The sequence below is a fragment of the Ochotona curzoniae genome, unplaced genomic scaffold, assembly GCF_017591425.1.
Source record: "Ochotona curzoniae isolate NIBS_2020 unplaced genomic scaffold, NIBS_Ocur_1.0 contig_3622, whole genome shotgun sequence".
Lineage (NCBI taxonomy): Eukaryota > Metazoa > Chordata > Mammalia > Lagomorpha > Ochotonidae > Ochotona > Ochotona curzoniae.
This window is the reverse complement of record NW_024465926.1, coordinates 24,426,517-24,445,697: the sequence shown is the minus strand read 5'-3', so window position 1 is coordinate 24,445,697 and position 19,181 is coordinate 24,426,517. Positions and strand designations below refer to the sequence as shown.

General features: G+C 42.2%; 1 protein-coding gene across 1 annotated transcript in view; it reads right to left on the bottom strand.

Moving 5' to 3' along the window:
- Positions 1-9,811: 9,811 nt before the first annotated feature.
- Positions 9,812-19,181, bottom strand: part of TOX3 (TOX high mobility group box family member 3) — a 108,779-nt gene continuing 99,409 nt past the window's right edge. Inside the window, exons 5-7 of the mRNA XM_040982130.1 lie at positions 18,009-18,236; positions 16,120-16,200; positions 9,812-11,779 (exon numbers count right to left, since the gene is read on the bottom strand). Of these exons, the coding sequence (XP_040838064.1) occupies positions 11,054-11,779; positions 16,120-16,200; positions 18,009-18,236 (1,035 nt within the window). The 3' untranslated portion in view covers positions 9,812-11,053. The remainder of the gene's footprint in view (positions 11,780-16,119; positions 16,201-18,008; positions 18,237-19,181) is intronic.

Below are 19,181 nucleotides of genomic sequence, written 5' to 3'. Positions count from 1 at the left end.
TCCTTTTCTATACAACAGGACTTCCGAAAGTTCATGGGAAACTAGAATGACACATACACTTACCTGGAGGTAGAAAAGTTTTGACAGTCACCTGGAGTTTTTCCATAGAACTCATTTTCTGCGAACTATTTGAAGATGCCTCTTAAGTAAGGATTTCAATGTTTTTGCACCAAAGTAAACATTCTTAAATATCCATTTTTTCTTGAGAATTTTTTTAGCACCCTTGGGTGTGGTAGTGGAGATCTGAACATTTGCAGCTGGGCAGCAATGGTGCTTCCTAAACTCTCATCAAGTGCTAGAGTGGGCTTAGAGGGCCAGGTTACTCCTGTAGAAACCTCCAAGAGAGGCTTCCCCACTCTATAAAAGGTTTCAGGAATCAAAGAGAATATCAACTTCATAATAACTGTTTGTGAAAGGAATTTTTTCCCTTGTAGTTTTTATTTGGATACTATTCAGATTATCCCCTGCAGGTGTCAGTAACCCAAACACCCAAGTCAGCACCTGCTACCTCCCAGGGTGTGCATGAGCAAGAAGCTGGGTTTCGAACCAGTCACTCTGATACATCATGTGGGCATTCCAAGTGGGAACATAACTATAGCACCAAATGCCTGCCTCTACTGGTAACTATTTAACCTGCTTGGGAGATTCTGACCTAGAGAGAATTGCAGAAAGTACATAGAACCATTTATTTTTTTTTCCTCCAGCAGATAAGGTACGTTGCTTTTCATTACTAAACGACCTTCAGACACAACTCAAGAGTGACTGGAAATTTCTTAGCAGGAGTTAAACAGGAAGACAACTGTGCTTAACCTCTAAAGTCATTCTGCGGGCTAAAGTCTTCGCCTTGCATGCACCAGCATCCTACATAGGAACAGGTTTGTGTCCCAGCCAGCCCGCTTCCCATCCAGCTCCCTGCTTGTGCCTAGGAAAGCAGTCGAGGATGGGTCAAAGCCTTAGGACCCTGCACCTGCTTGGGAGACCCTAAAGAAGTTTCTTGCTCCTGGCTTTGGATCGGCTCAGCTCCAGCCATTGCAGCCGCTTGGAAAGTGAGCCAATGGGTGGAAGATCTTCCTCTCTGTCTCTCCTCCTCTCTGTATATCTGCCTTTCCAATACAAATAAATACAACTTTTTAAAAAGTCATTCTACCTTGCTTGGTTGTTCTGTGCTTAGCAGTTGATGAAACTAACCACACATTTTTGGGCTTTCAATAATTATAAACAAATACCATTTTCACACTTTTGCATATTTTAAATTTGAACTTTTTTCCATGATAGAAGTCCTAATCCGAGCAATCAAGATTCTTATGGTGCAAGCGTTGAGAACACTAACTTCTTTCTTTCTTTTGGAAATAAATTTCTATCTCAAATAGCATAAGCACTGATTGTATTTGTTGCATGCAAAAAGTTGCTGCTTTTCTCTTACTGAATTAGATCCTCATTGTAAAGGACCAAGACTGTATTCACGTTCATTGGCAAAACTATTCGGAGCATCATTAAAAAGTTCCAAGCTGGGTATGCCAGTGTTTGAGCACAATCTATAAAAATGGTGCCAGTCCTTCCAGATAGCTGTCGAAGCATCCAAGGATGGATGTTGTCATTTGGCACCCAAAAAGCATAAGAGGTCAGACTGTATGCAGGTAATTTCTTCAGATGCTATTATTTGTCCCCTGGGATTCCACATACTCAATACCAATTATAGAAGAGAGAATTAAGAATGGGCAGAAAGGGTGAGGTGTGGAACAGCAGGCCTACGTAATTTGGACCAGGATCTTGTATCAAATTTGCAAATTAGCAATTAAGGAAGGTTTAGAATGCGGCATCGTCTTCATGCATCATGACAAACTGAACATTAAGGCTCACAGCATGTCAGAGGAATGACAGCAATGACACAGCGCAAAAAAAAAAAAAAGCCATCAGAAGCATCGTTCTTGATAATACTGGATCCTTGGATGCAAGGCAAACTGCTAGAAAGGAAAAAATAGGCCAAAAATCTGAAAATAAACCCAAGTGTTGGATCTCAAAATAATCACTACACTGTGGACTCAAAGTGGCCAAAACACCATACAAATGAAAGCCCCCAAGAGTCTGTTCTTCAGATGCTCCTGCCGGGGCTTCTGGAGCCCTAAGAGATAACACAGAATTGTCATTGATCATTTGCAAGGGGACCATGGGGTTTATTTATTTAAAATTAGGGTAAAAATGACTATGGGTGGGATGTATCTCCTGGGATAAGGGGCTACTCGTAGCTGAGTACACCTCACGTAACAAGGAGAATGTTGTCTCAAAATGAAGTGCTAACCCACACTACAGGAGGCTAGGCTAGTGTTACAGAATTCCTAGAGGGATGGTGGAAGCATCTCCTAAAGTGTCTTTGATGTCCTGTGCTCAGCACGGGGAGGATGCCCTGGGTTCCATAAATGGTGCATTACAATCTCTGCAACTACCTCATGCCCACCAGGCCAACCTTCTTAAAAACTTGTTGTTTTTTTTTTTCTGCTTTTAACGTATAGAACCATATCGCACCATGGCACTTTTATGGCATCTGCAGCCCTCATGCTTGAATGTCATGTCAAAGCTGTTTGGTTGAATGTAAAATAACAGAGATCTTGGTAGAGAAAGCTATCAGTTGAGGGCTCGTGCAATAGCGTAGTGGTTAAAGTCTTTGCCTTGAACACACTGGGATCCCGTATGGTCGCCGGTTCTAATCCCGGCAGCCCCGCTTCCCTTCCAGCTCCCTGCTTGTAGCTTGGGAAAGCAGTTGAGGATGGCCCAAAGTCTTGGGACCCTATGCCCACATGGGAGACCCTGAGGAACTCCTGGCTTTCATTGCAGCCACTTGGGAAGTGAATCATCGGATGGAAGATCTTTCTCTGTCTCTCCTCCTCTCTGTATATCTGCCTTTCCAATAAAAATAAATAAACCTTTTGAAAGAAAGAAAGAAGGAAAGAAAGAAAGAAAGAAAGAAAGAAAGAAAGAAAGAAAGAAAGAAAGAAAGAAAAGAAAGAAAGAAAAGAAGCTATCAGTTGAAAAATATCCACTGCCCAAACAGAGCCATGATCCCTTCCTAGAGAACTTGGGTTAGGTGACACTCACTCTGGTTTACTCATTGTCTACCCTTGAGAAAAGCATGGTTTATTCTGTTGAACATTGTGAAGAATTTTTGTCAACAAAATGCATGCATTCAAAAACACGTGAAGGTTCATCAGATGGAATTCATCAAAGGGAAAATTGGAATTGAAAACTACATTTATTTTGCTGCAAGCATTTTTGATATTATGAAAGTCATAAAAAGTTCATAGAGAGCCTGACATGATGGTTAAATGACTAAATCTTCATCTTGCATGCTCTGGGATTTCATATGAGTGCTGGTTCATGTCCTGGCTGCTCTACTTCCCATCCAGTTCCTTGCTTATGGCCTGGGAAAACAACAGAAAATGGACCAAAGCCTTGGAACCACGCACCTGGATGGGAGACCTGGGAGAAACTCTGGCTCTTGACTTCAGATTGGCTCACCTCCAGCCATTGTGGCCATCTGGGGAGTGAACCAGCAGATGGAAGATCTTTCTCTCTCTGTCTCTCCATAAATCTGATCTGCCTAACAAAAACAAATCAATCTTTTTTTTAAAAGTCATGGAAAATGCATATTACCAAAATAATTGTGCATGGATTTCAAAATTAGTTTTACATAAAAGTCACCTTGTCTTTGAATTCCATTTTCTAAACTTTCTGAAATATTCTCATGTATACCTTTATATTCGCATACAAATGATTTGTTTTAAATATACATTTTATAACATGCCATACACACATGAATATTTGAAAGGAAATGCAAGAGCAGGAGACTCAGAGGACAAGTCCCACTCCAGTTCTGATCATGCCTCGGATAAGCCAAGAGATGTAGGAAGAACACACATCTATTCTGCCTCAGTTTCCTAATGTCTTACCTGAAGTTCACTCTCACCTAATTTAGGGAGGAAAGCCAATGAAGGAATCCACAGATAATTGCTTTGAAAAGCACAGAGTGCTATACAAACGCCAGAGATAATGAGATGCCTTATAAAAGAGCATTATTCCTTTGCTAAGAAGTGTACCCCATATTCACATTTTCTCTCTGTGAAGGTTCTTTGAAATTAAATTGAGACCATCACCAACATCCCTCCCAGGGCTGCCTGAGGTTTTACACAGCAACAAAGCCCCAGTTTCTTTTCATCCTTCATCACATTTGAGTTCAAGCACCTAGAGGTACGTTTTTACCAGTAGTGCAAATAGCTTTCTTTTCACAGCAGAAACGGAGCAAATGATCTCCCTCTTGATGCTACGATAAGGATGGGATTCTTTTTTTATAGTTGCTGCCAAAAAATACCTTGATACGGCTTTAGTGATGGCTTATTTTTGCACCCGCAACAGGGAGTAGTGTGTGACACAGCAAGAAGTGATGCCTTTATGCATGTGAATAATTAAATACTGAGATATATTTTCGGGTGAAAACCTTCTTCCATTTTGCTTTCAGCTTATTGTGCCAACTAGATGCACTCTGCTAAAACATCAGGTAAGGGTGTAGACAGTCAACTAAGCTATCTGCAAGGTTTTCCCAAGTTAAGCACAACTCCCCCAGCAGACCTTCTGCTGCATTCCAGGTAAGGGCCCGGCCATGGTGGCCTAGCAGCTAAAGTCCTTGCCTTGAATGCGCCAGGATCCCATAGAGGCGCTGTTTCTAGTCCCGGTGGCTCCACTTCCCATCCAGCTCCCTGCTTGTGGCCTGGGAAAGCAGTCCAAGATGACCGAAGCCTTGGGCATCTTGCAGCTGCGTGGGAGATCTGAAGGAAGTTCCTGGCTCCTGGTTTCTGATCAGCACAGCTTCAGCCATCGTGGTCACTTGGGGAATAAATCATTGGACAGGAGATATTTCTCTCTGTCTTTCCTCCTCTCTATATATACCTGACTTTGCAATAAAAATAAATATTTTAAAAAGAGCATTTTAAGTACATCAATATAGCTTGCAAAGTGATAAGGCTTAATCTAGAAGATGAAAAATTCAGAGACAAATATGCACTACATTCAGGGGATAGGGAGGAGCAGGAAGGGAAAGATGGAAAGAGAGGGTTGGCTACCTCTTGTCCATGGCATCTACAACAAGAAAGAGAGGAGAGAGAGCTCCTCTCCCTACCATCTTCTTAGGAGCCTAGAAAGGGAGTGTACACGTGATAGCACCCCAAGTCAGGGGTGAAAGGAGGTACTTTCTCAAGAAGGAATGCTTTGACTGACGGGTAGACAGAAGGGATTACGTAAAAGCGGAGGCAGTGGTGGGAGGCTAAACTAGCTGCCTACCTATCCCATATCAATTCTACAAATCTGCACCCTCCTCTACCAACTTGCTTAGTTAGTACTTATTCCTGCTCGCCTTCACAAAACCGCTGGATCCAATTTTGTGAGATTTTCTACAGCCAGGTTGCAGTGCCTGCATTTTGCTTTCTTTTTTTTTTTTTACTTTAAAAATTTATTTTATTTTTATTACAAAGTCAGATACACAGAGAGGAGGAGAGACAGAGAGGAAGATCTTTCGTCCAACGATTCACTCTCCAAATGACTGCGACGGCCGGTGCTGCACCATCTGAAACCAGGAGCCAGGAACTTCCTCCAGATCTCCCACGTGGGTGCAGGGTCACAAGGCCTTGGGTCGTCCTGGACTGCTTTCTCAGGCCACAAGTAGGGAGCTGGATGGGAAGCAGGGCTGCCGGGATTAGAACTGGCGCCGATATGGAATCCTGTTACGGTCAAGGCGAGGACTTTAGCCGCTAGGTCACCACGTTGGGCCCTAAAGTTTGCTTTCTTTAAGATTTATTTATTTATTCACTTCAAAGCAGAGTTAAAGAGACAGAGAGATCATCCATTCCCTGGTTCACTCTCCAACTGCTGCAACATCTGGATGTCAACCAGCTCAGAGACAGGAGCCAGGTGTTTCCTCCAGGTCTTCCATGTGGATACAAGGCTCCAAGCACATAGGCAGTCCTCCACTGCTCTCCCAGGTGTCTTAGCAGGGAGCTGGATCAATGCCTACACAGGATGCTGGTGCCACAGGCAGCACTTAATCTGCTGCTCAACAGCTGACAGCCCCCAGCACTGCCCTTGCAACGTTTCTTCTGCTGTCCCCTTGGCTAGACGTGTTTCCTACGTCTACCAGGATATGACTCCCAATTTGGCTTACAGAAACTGTACCCAACCTTCAAAATGCACGTTAAATGCTAGTAAAATCATGCAGCTTCAGTATTTCTTCTACCCAGGCTCAATTGATGTCCTCTCTAAATGAATGTTCTCAGATTAAACTAAGTCACCGTGTCCCATATTGGAGTACACTTCTCAGCTGCCGGTTCTGACTCCAGCTTCCTGCTCATGCACGCCCTGAAGATGGTGGTCGGTGATAGCTCGCCCAACTGGATCCAGATCTTTCTCCTGGGAGACCTAGATTGAGTTGCGGGTTCCTGGCTTCAGACCTTGCCCTCTGTGGGCATCTGGGGAACAAGCCAGTGGAGCTCTCTTTCTCTGAAATAAATAAAAAATGGAACATACACATACACACATTTGTTCTGCAAAGCTTGTTGACTCAATCAGCATGCTTTTGCAGTGGGGAATGTCCCCACTCCATAAAAAATAAAAACTGATAAAGTTAAGGATGGCCTTGTTCAACTTTTAACATGGAAAATGTCGAGCATACACCAAGTACAACAGAAGGCTCCGTTTATTTTTGCATCTCCCTTGGGACCTATCACAGTGTTTTGCATGTACCAGAAGCAAATTTAAGTAATTAGGGCCTTAGGCAAATTGAACTGCCTGTCTGCATATGTGATTCCAAGATGGTTAAGTTTTTCCTCCCTAACACACAGCGACAAACACAACTCGCATACCTGTAGGGCCACCACCTACTGGAGTTAAACCGAGTGGGTTCACCTGCTTTAAAATTCAGGGCAAGTGGTTATCCTTGAGCTTCACCTAGATAGTCAGCAAAGCTAACTGTATTTCAGGAGATGGGGGAAAAAAAGTACATGGTTAAGTGCATTAATTCAAGATCAGATTGTGTATTTCTGTGATTTTCCTGGTAAAGCACATCTTCATAGATGAGTAGTATCTGATGGATACCCTCAAATACAAGGGCTTCCTGTGGATATCAGAACCATGGGTTTTCTTTAACTCATATTATTGAGTGGTAAAAATATCATCTTATATGCTGTTCTCCAAACGTCAGCCTCCTTAACCTACTATTTTCAAAATATTTATTTTGTAATTTGTGCTCACTTAACCAATTATTATTGTTTTTGCTATTACTGAATGCGTGTGTGTGGATTTTAGGGGGAACAGAAAAAAAAAATCCTTCAAGCAAACCAGAATTCTAGAGTGAGAGCGATAGATTACATGTCCATGCTGTGTCATATCCAATTAACTCAAATTGACTGTACACTGCATTATTCTGTTAGTGCTTGGAAGATCAATAAATATGGGGCAAATCCACCCCGGCTCTCCACTTTCCCATCCGACTCTAGTGGATCTGAGACGGATCATGCTACTGAGATGTGTGTGCCGCAGCTAAGGCAGGCAGGTGGTGCATAGACACCATTCAAACTTGGCCTATTCATCCCCAACTCCTCTAACTCTCCATTCATGCATAGCAAAACACCATCTGGTCCTATTTTGCCTCCAGCAATCACAGCTGACCAAAAACGATAATAACAGCTGTTGCAAAACAAAAGCCAAACAAAGGGGGTTGGGGCGGGGGTGGGGTGGGGGGGGGGAAGAAAGGTTAGATTGAAGTCCAGTGCTGAAAGATGCTCCATGAAGTGAGAAATGGGAAAGAAACCATGCAGATGTCTAAAGTCCACTGAATGGACACAGCACAGGGCTCTCCCCTGAACTCGAGGTACTGATCCATCTGTCCGGAAAGCCTTCAAACCTCTATCAGGTGGTAAAACATTGCAGAAATTAGGACGCACGGAGGCATTTAAGTTTTTGTTCTTTTAGTCGGGAACTAATGGCCCTGGTGTCAGCTAAATATGAAAACTCCTTATGTTCCTTCGTCATCCAGCAGAACGGGATCATGCCCAAAAAATAAATACAAAAGGAACGTATTTAGCCAGAGTAATAAACTAATGTCTACACAACATGAGAAGACACGTGTGTGAGAGGGAGAGAAAGAGAGAGAGGGAGGAGGTGGGTGTGTGCAGAGCTACCATTTACCAGGTCTGTAATAATTACACACTACATTTCTCATGCCTCCTTTTCATTAACCTGATTCATTTCTGACCTGCAACAAAGAAAAGAGTTTACCAAGTACTTAAGCCTCAGAACTAGAAGGCAATTTCAGACATAAATCAAAATACAAGTTGATTCTACACCTTCACGAATCTTGAAAAACATAATTTAGAAACAACGTTTCATGGGTAAAGCCTTTTGACCTTATATAGTTTTGCTTAGTGATTCATGTTTAAACTGTAGTCATTAAACTATATTTTTCCCCCTTTAGAACGGACCATCAGTGGCTCAGGAGCATTTAATCAAATGTGATACAACCTAAGATTTACAAAATCATTTAATAGATGTTACAGCACCTGCTTCTAACTGCAAACAGTCGAAAACAGACTTCACTTGCAATTAAGTCTTATCACAAGTGACATTTTTTTTCCAAGCAATTCTTCATGGGTTTTCAAAATGACAATTACAGGACTAATGCACAATTACTGTCACATGTAGTTTAGCAATTAATTTTGAAGACATTTGTCTAAAGGTTTCACAACAGAATATAAAATGGTTCTTATTGTTATGTAATGTTAGTTTCAATTCCCAGAAAGTCTTTTGCCATCAGCTCTGCCTCTGCCGGGTGCGCATCAAGATCATTCCTTTGTGGATGACAATCGCCCCCTTGTAGAGGCGATTAGGCAGCATTCTAAGATTGTTTGAACACTGATACCTGTCAACTAATACATCTCATGAAAAGCTTCAATTTAGACATAAATTTTTCTACAGCAAGAAATCTATAAATTTATAATTAGAATCTCTTGCTGTTCAATATTTGTACATAATACAGCGTATGAGAGGATTATGAAATATTGAAAGCTGAATTCATTATTCATAACCCACAACATACAGTAAATATTCTTTGAAATACGACAACTTTGAGGCATGTGTGTCCTATTATTTTTGGACTGTCTCGCACACAGTAGCCATGGACAGCACCGTGCATTCGAGATTAGAATTCCGGGCAGGGTTGACACTTGCTGTTTTTAATTTTCATTTTATCATAAGCAGTTTAAGACTGTTGCCAGTGGTAATTTGCAATTTTTATCAAGACCTCTTCATTATAGCTTCTGACAGGACAGATGCTGTAATTAATCATGCAAGACAACTGGGGATAGTGGTCACACTGCTCTCAAAGAGGAGCCGCCACAGAGCAAGAAAAGGAGAAAAGAAATGGGCACAAAAATCATTATTTTGGCTTAAGAATTAGCATTCGCTATCCATCCTAATAGCAATAAGAGCACAATGCCAGCAAGCTCCAGCCCCAAACAGAAAATGATTGCCTTTTTTTTCTCCTCATGCTCACCTTGTGCTTGTATTTAACAGATTTCCGATGTGTGTGTGTGTGTGCGCGCGCGTGCACGTTTAAATATCCCTAGTGACGGCTGTGCAACCCAAATTCTTAGGCAGAAGTATCCAATTTCCAACCGAAAATGGAAGATGATGTTGGGATCCAAATAAAATAAAACTTGAGCTGTAGCCTATTTCCCCCCATGTTTTACGTATTCAAGGAACCAAAGGTGAAATTTGACATATTATTTTATTTGAAAAGTGAACAGTTTCTTGTCACGAAATCAAAATACAGTCCACGGTTTTTACTGAAATGTGTTTATTCTATAGCAAGATAAAAGCATTTTTGTTTTAGTTAAGCAAAATACAAACAACTTAATTGCTGCTATCGTAACTCATAAAAAAGTATAAAACAGCATAAAAACACAATAAGCAACGTAGCCATGAACGGTTTATGTCACCAGTGTTTACGTTAAAGCCTCGTTTAGGAAAACTTTACAACACATGATATGAAAACTTACAACTTTGAAAGAAAATATTTACACTGATTATTCAGATGTGGTGTGCCTTTTAAATATTCTACTGGTATTACATCATAATAAAAACTCTTGCTTTGTCTTTTTAAATCTTCGCTTTTGTAATAACTGCTTTCATTTAAGTGCATTTCCCTTTTAAAAATACAGTGTTTTTATTTTTCGAAACTTGTCACTTAAAACACGGAATATAATATTCACATTTCTTTCCTTCTAGTTGGAATGCCTAGCGTGGGCTAACAGTGGTCATGGATATCGTTATAACATATACGTGTTTCGATTTGGAGAGGTCATGGATAAAAAGTGGAAATTAGTCAATAACTGGATCTAATCACTTGCATTATTTTTTTCTTGAGAGATTTAGAAAAAAAATAAGAGCTTTGGCAAAAGTCTGTGATTTACATTATTTTTTTTTCATGACAAAAAAATGCCATCAACTATTCACATCATACAAATGCTTGTATGAAACTGAATCTTCATATTTCAGGTAGTTACAACTGTGCTTTTTATTTTATTTATTATTTATTTATTTTTTTAGGGCTTCAGAAGTTCAAATAGCCTGGAAGTGTTGTGTACTCACTTCTGGAGAAATAAGGCCATTTTCTACGACTCAGGCCAGTTTATAGTCATCAGTAAGTTCCAGGACTCATGAAACGGTTTGATTCACATATTGTAGGTACAGCCTGAATAAATAAAAAAAAAAAAGGCATCACGTAAGAGAGCACAGCGTTTCTTGTTTAAAAACAAAGTGATTTAGAGTCAGCTAAAAGGTGTTACCCAGCTACAACTGTAGTTCTTATTGCCTATCTAATAGACACTTGAGAGGACTGTGTGGTCTGTTACACATTTCTGCATAACCAACACCAACTTAACACGCTTCAGCCAAGATGCTCCCCCCTCCTAGGTCACTCTGCTCCGTGCGCGCCTGTCCGCCTGCCACGGTGTCTTCAGAAGATGCTGACCTGCGACAACACTTGAGTCTGTGTCTGGGACTGGATTTGCGACTGGTGCTGCTGTGAGGCTGGCTGGGGGCTCCCGATGGCAGGGAGGGGGGAGGTGATCTGAGAGGCGACAGGGGAGTGCTGCCGGGGAGAAGGCTGCGACGGGTGCTGGAGGTGCTGCAGCTGCTGCAGCTGGAGGTGCTGCAGCTGCTGCTGGCTGATTTGCTGCTGCAGGTGCTGCTGCATGTGGTGCTGGAAATGCTGCTGCTGCATCTGCTGCTGGAGTTGCTGATGCATTTGGTGCTGCTGGAGTTGCTGCTGCTGCATCTGCTGCAGCTGCTGCTGCTGCTGTTGCTGTTGCTGCTGTTGCTGCTGCTGCTGCAACTGCAACTGATGTTGCTGGGTCGGTGGCACAGAAGGGCTCACTTGGGTGGAGGAGGCTGAGCCAACCATGGTCGTCCCCATGGAGCTTATCAGCGGAGCCCCAATGTTCGAGGGCATGTTGGCTGCAATGGTGACCGATGTGACAATCTGGTTCATGGGGAGTCTCATGGTTAGAGGTTTGGGGGCGATGGACCTAGGGAGTGATTGTGGGAGAGTCTGAGGTGATGCTGAGACTGTCCCGTGCTGAGACAGCGGAGCGTTGAGAAGGAGAGAGGAAGTCAGATTGGTTGACGCCAGGGTTTGCTGAACAGAGCGAATGGTCTGGGCTTCTGCTGATTCAGCGGCAGCCTGCAAAGGGACAGAGATTTCCAGAATGTTACAATCCATAAGCATTTCAAACACTGAACTGGTTTTAAAAATATTCTCCATTGATTTCAATAACAGCCATTAGCATCCATGCCTGTGACTGTTCAGTTTCCCCAGGAGGTGGAATCAAAGTCCCTTCCCTCTCCAGCCTGAGGTGGCCAAGGGCCTGTGCTTTGGCCAAGAGAATGTGGCGACGGTGACACAGCCCCCATTCCAAGCAGGCAGCTCTAATGATATTGAGCCTCTCTGGGAAACTGCCACTGCATGTGCAGGATGACAGACATGGGGCTCAGGTTCCTGACTCTACAGTGATCTCACAGCAGTGTGTGTGTGAATGAACCCAGTCCCCGGAGGTGGTAAGCTGACCCCAGACAGAATAGAAGAATGCACTGGGCTTGCTGGCTAGTTGCTATGCAGCAGTACTGGGGCAAAAGGTAACTGAGACACATACTAAAGCGTAACCATTCTCCAATATGTAAGTCCATATCAACTTCACCACTGAGTTAGAAGACAAATGTTAGAAGACAGATCACTGGAGTTCATATCCAGCTCCACCAGCTAAATACTCTGGGCCTCTGGGCAAGTTACTTCACCTATCTCTTCCTCAGTTTCCTTATCCAAACCATGGAATGAGAAGGTGCTAACCTTGTGTGGAGGTCCTGAGAATTAAATCAACAGGCCCACAGGAAACACTTAGCAAATGTTAGCTGTGTTTATTTACCAGCAGGCATCAAAACCACAAAACTACCACTACTAGGACACTTCAAAGTCTTGAGTTTGTACAACTATTTACAACAGATTTCTTCTAAACATAAACAAGGCAAGACTGGATTCCCAGAGACACTAAAGTACTTCACAACTTTAGCAATGTTATCATTTGCCAACTACCCCTGAAGATCTCTAGAATTCAGCAAAATTCATAGATAATGGAAGAATGTTCAGGTCTCATGGGGCTGAATGACCTATCAGATGTGAAGCAACAGATGAAGGGTTCAACATGCTGAATTACACTTTCTGCTAAAAACCTAAAATAACCTTCACAAAAGAAAACAGGTGTACTAATCCAACAGCGATGGGAATGATTTCATCTGAACGTTAGCCTCTCCCTCTTATTCTGCACAAAATTAGTTCTGTTTGTTTTTGACCAGAGGGGAGTGGCAGAGGCAGCATGAGGGCATCAAAGTGGCCATCTAGCCTCTTTGGTGACTGTGCTATCTTCTGCACTTTTATGACTTGGATTTACAAGAGCCTCATGTTGGAAGAAACCGAAAAGTGACTGCAAATGGGGAGTTACTTGACATAAGACAAGTCATAGCTGAGAGGTTCAGTCTCAAAAAAAAAAAAAAAGGTAGCATTGTAAGTCAACGCTCACAAGTGGGCAGTTCTTTTCTCCCGTACAAGAACTCAGCAGGGTGAATGTTACTGAAGGGTCACCTTCTGAAATCTCCAGGTTAAAAAAATTTATATTCAAAATTACCTTTACAACCCAATAGCTCACTCACACAATGGAATGCACAGGATTCTGTACATATTCATATGAACATAGTTCTTACATACTCTAATATTTTTAAGTCACCAGGTTAGTATTAAGGAAGAAACCACAGGAGACTTTGGGTTTAGAGACCCAAGCAGTTTCATCACGGAGTTGTTAAGATGTCGCCTTAATGACAAATGCAGATGCCTTCCACTGTCCCCTTCCTGTTTCACCAGATAAGCATCTGTTAATTACTTGGTTACCATGAAGATTCAGAGTGACAGCAGTCACATGGTAAAGGAGTGGATTCCAGGCCCTGCAGGTGTAAGTGCTGCTGAAACCTACAAGTGATGCAACGCTATTGTTGCTGCTGACGGTGAGCCTGAAAGCTTTTTCCTTCTAACTCTGCCCTTGGTTGACAAGGTCTCCTGTGGAGGACACAGTGATCAAGCTTAGCTTCTGGATGGTCACTCTTACGAGGTGTGAGAGTCCTCTGTCCTACCTTCCTGCATTTTTTCAGTTTCTGTCAGACTTGACTTTCAGTCTTCCTCACCTAGTGGCCATCTTCCTTGAGAATGTGGTCAGATGCGGTCAAGTCATCATCCTGTGCAATGTAATGCTGTTTCCTGGAAGATCACTGCATTAGGGCGGGCACTGAGCTGTAGGGAGTTCAGCCGCCACCTGTGATTTTGGCATCTATCACGGACACTGGTTCGTATCTGGCTGCTCCACTTCTCATTCTGCTCCTTATGAATGGCCTGGGAAAATCAGCAGTAGATGGCCCAGGAGCTTGGGCCCCTTACAGCCTTTTGAGAGACTCAAAACAAACTCCTGACTTCAGGTTGGCCCAGCCCTGGCCATGACAGCCATGCAGAGTATAAACCAGCTGATAGAAGATTGTGTGTTTGTGTGTGTGTGTGTGTGTGTGTGTGTGTGTGTGTGTTTCCTGCCTCTTTGTAATTGTGATATTCAGATAATTCTTAAGAATTACATAATTTTGGTTCAAGCAGAAATTCTTATTCTTTAAAGATGTATTTTATTTATTCGAAAAGCAGAATTATAGCAAGACAGAAAGGAAGAGACACAGAGAGATCTTCCATCATTGGCTCAACAGCCAGGATTTGGCAAGGCTGAAGCCAAGACCAAGAGGTTCATTTAGTGTCTCATGTGGGTCCAGAGGCCCAAGCACTTGGGCCATCCTCCAACACTTTCCCACGCACATTAACAGGGAGTTGGATCAAAAGTGGAGCGAGTAGACAGGACTCAAATTAGTACCCACATGGGATGCCAGTGTTGTATTTGCTAACTCATAATGCTAGCCCCAGAAATTATTGCAAATCGATATCTTAAGAACTAATTTAGCTGCCTCCAAGATCTCTGAATGTACATGCAGCAGTCACTGAAACTGCCTTTGCTGCATCAAAATCCAGACAAAGCAAAACAATATTTTAGATTTGTTCTTTTAAAAAATTCGGTCTATCTATTTTTCTGTGCAATTAAAGTCCATCTGCAAATGTTTCTCAATCCTGATTCTGGTATACAACGTGTAACTTTTCAGTTGCCCTTTGTAAATCAGCCACAGACCTGATGAGCCCAATGATGGAGGTTGTTTCCTAAATGCCTTTTGAGAGACTGGTTCTTGGCTTAGATCCACATATGGTCAATTATTCATGCTCTAATGCACAAAGATCACCTATAACTGCAGGTGGGTGAATGGATGTATAAATGATCCACTTAAGAAGTACATGCGCTGTTACTCCATTCACTTCACTCCATCTAATTAACTACTCTCTCTACACCTCAATTCTTAACATCCGTAGCCCCCACAGTCCCTTGTTCATTGCCAACACACACGACTCAGTGTATTGTCCCACGCCTGCTTTCCAGAGTCTCAGAGTACAGCTCTGGCTAGAGATCCGAGAAGTGTTTTCTCTTTCTAATGAGGTGGGAAGTGTCCTGAGAGCTGGCAACAAAGGCAGGGGGACCTGTGTGGCTCTGCTTCAGAGCAGCTGCCAGTGGGAGATCTTAACAGGAGGAAGAAACAACCCAGGTGAAGAACAGAGAAAAGGGAGTCAACCCTTTCAAAACAGGGCTTTGAGACAACAACCATGACAAGAAAATCTCTGCTTGCCAGAAGTGCATCAAAAGCAAAAACATATCAGTTCAAACGATTCCCCCCAAAGCCTCTTTGAATTCAAGAGAGGCAAAAAAGACAATATGAGTTGCTCAAGTGATGGAATAACTCGCTCCTTTTGGATCAAGCTAATAGCTAATCATCTGGAGTAGCATTTGCATTGGGAAATCGGAGCATATTCTAATAGGCAGAGCCCACGGCACATACATGCCCTATGTATAATACATACGTTATTAGTGAGTTCTTCTGGAACATACTTTATTTTAAATAATCATGAGGTTTATTTATTTATTTATATGATGTGGAGCAGTTTGGTCAAAAATGCATTATTGCCTGCTATAATAATAATGTATTCTCTGGAGAATTTATGACAAGCATGTCTCCTGGTCTAAACAGAGGACATTAACACACACAAATCTCACTCCCTGACCAAATTACGGACTAGAAGCTTCCCAAGATGTATCTCTACCGTGACATTAGTATGTACAAAGATGGGCATTATCTTCCAGCAACAATTTAGATTCCACTGCTTCACTGGCATTTCTCATGCCATTGTTTGAGTAGAGCTCACTGGAAACAAATAAGTTTTGTGAGGTGGTCAGGATGCACTCTGATGGACTCGGAGGGGAGTGGCATTCATGTGTTCAGGGCTTGGGCTGCGTTCCATGCTGTGTAACCAACCATTCAGAACCTGGCAGCACCTCGTTGGTTTACCTTAGAAACGAGGCTGGCCCTGTAGGCAGCCAGGGCCTTCAGGTACTCCTTTTTGGCAGCTTCTGTTTTCCTTTTATAAACCTGTTAAAAGAACACAATCAGCATCACGTTTAACAGATATAGGCTCGCTTATAAAGTAACTGTAGTACAAATTAGCTCACAGAAACCTAACACAGAGAAGAGTTGGTCTCCAAGGCTTTAACTTTGAAATGATCACACACACACACACACACACGCACACACGCACACAGAGAAAGAGAGAGAGAGAGAAATATTAAAACAAAACAGAACCCCGCGCCCTCACCGGAGCCCAATTTTGATGTTTACTATAGCAAATCAGAAAAAGATTTCACATGGCAACAGAGAATGCTTTGAGAGTCACAGCCGAAGGCCTCATGCTAAGGTGATAAATAAGGCGGCAAGAAAAATAAGCTTTGCTGCAAATGGCTTAAATTATGGAAAGTAATGAGTTTCTGCACCAACGTCTTCTCCGCTGCCCACACATTTCTAAACTGCACCGAATCAAAAAATAAAAAATGTTGACAGGTAGAGTGTGTGGAAACAAAAGAGAAAAGACACAAGACTTTCAACCATAGTTTTCTTTCGGAGGAAAAGATGAAGTGAGAAACAGAAAAAAAGTGAGGAAATTTCCAGGAGTGAAACGAATGAGTTACATTAATAGATCTGACGGCCACGTGGAAGCCCACAGCACAACTTCCCTTCCCTCCAAGGCTTAACATTTAGCAACTTGCTATCCCTTAAAATGACCTTTCTGGGATAGATAACCAGTCTGCTGCACTAGGACACTTCCAAAAAATTCATGGAAAATGGAATGAAAAGATTAGCTTGTTCTGGTGGCCCCCAAACCAAAAACCACACAGAATTTTTTTTTCTAAAGTTACACTCATTCTTCAGAAGCTTTTTGAAGATCCTTCATATGTACCAAATTCAATTTTTTTGCACAAAAATGTACTTAACTTTTTCACGCCACTTTCCACCAGCCTTCTAAAGGATCCTATTCTACAGTGATAAGATTACTACAAATAAACAGGAAAATATTATGGTTTCACCATGCAATGAAGCAAGGCAGGAAGAAACAATTTCATCAAACATGTCCGTGACTTATAAAGAAAAATGGACTTTTCTATTCCGAATTCCTGGAACAATCATTCAGTGTTGTCATTTAGAAGGGTTCATCCTTCTGTGGTTTTGGAAAAGTTAACTCCTATTAATGGTAATTGGAGTTTCATGCAAGGAGCAAGAGGAGGCTCGACCCCCAAGGAATCCATTCTTCTCTTCATTTGTGCGGAGGAGTTGCACAGGCAAGGAGAGGAGACCAAGCCCCTGAGGAAGTATCTCCCACCAGCATGGCTAATCTCTGAATACCTCTCACACTGCCTAGCTTTCAAATGAACTTGGAATACAATTTCAAATGCCCAGTGATCATAATGAGACATGCAGAGGCGGCTTCAAAGTTTGGAAACCCACCAGGACAGCACAAGGATTCGGAAACATGATCAATGGAAAGGCAAGCAGGATGGACCTAATCCCTTTGTAGTGCTCTTTTTGAACAAAGGGTAAAAATTCCCCATTATTGAAAATGAAAAGATTATCATCAAAAGTTTATGCTTGCTGGCTACAGCTTGGATTTTTTCCAACCCTCCTCGGGATGGACTGTGAACGTGCATCCTTAAACTGACCGAGCAATCGATAACAACAGAGGAGTCTGGGTTGAAATGCTCGTGTGTTTTAATTCCTCAGCTTAAAAAAAAAAAAAAGCTTTCATAAGACGCAATCATATTAAGTGAATGGGAGCACCCGGAAAAGGTTCATGGAACAGGCCAAGCGATTTTAAACATAGGACCCTCTTGCATCTTTCTTTGCCTCACCTGCTTTTGCTCTTCTCCAAGGCTGTCCCACATGGACGCTACGATTTTTGAGACCTCGCCAAAGGTTGCATTGGGGTTTTGACCTTTAATTGCAGCTTGGGTGTCTCGGAAGAACAGAGCGTATGCCGACACTGGCTTCTGGGGCTCATTGGGATCTTTCTTTTTCTTTTTCTTTGGAGTTTTGGGCTTCTTGCCACAATCGGGAGCTGCTCTTTTCTCTCCGATGGTCTGAAAAGGGAGGAAGAAAAATCACTGTCTAGAATGTTCTTGTAGAGAGTGCAACAGAAGTTAACTCAGATCTCCAGTCGTTCCGTTATGATTTTGCCTGGCACTGTCAACAGATGAATCACCACCACGTCGGGGGAGGGGTAAATTTACTTAGAGTTAACTGGACAGCAGAGATTAGCATTTAGAACATTGATTAATGAGGCCCAGAAGTATCTTCAGTACATTCACAACATATGTTCTAAATAGCAATTATGAGTAATGAGAAACAGAACACTCTGTACCAGGCATTGCTATATATATATATATAAAAATGTGTGTGTATGCTCTGCTACCCACGTCTACATAAACAAAAGATTTTACATTTTCAGAGGTCTTAGAATTAAAAACCGAGTAATATTCAGGACATTGTTCGTATTCAGATACCTGAAACCACACCTCTTCCCAGAGCCACAGGCCATATGCATGATTCGTCTGAACCGATTTTGTCTTTTGAAGCCGACTTTGGTTTTGCCAAAACATTACTTCGTGAATGGCTTTCTAGGAACTCAAATGAAAACGATCAGCAATCTCCACACTTGGGCGATATGGGAAAGATAATCTCTATTCTCTAAAATAATAATTTTCTAGGGAGCAGGATAATCAGAGATGTTACCCACAAATATCGTTAGCCAAGAACCTGACGATTTCATGTGTTAATGAGCAACAAACGTCACACTCACTATATCTAGAGAAGGAAATTGATACTTTCCATGAAGTAAAAAAATCTGAAAGAGAGCAACAGTTGATACTTGGATGCGATGAGTATGGCTCCCGACATTCATAATGCTGAGCTCCTTATTCACCTGCTAGCATCATCTAATTCCACTCGTCCTGTACTCATCAGGGAAGCAGAGGAGGTGACTTGTGAACCTTGTTTTATGCCCATGTTATAGTCACATAGTGAAG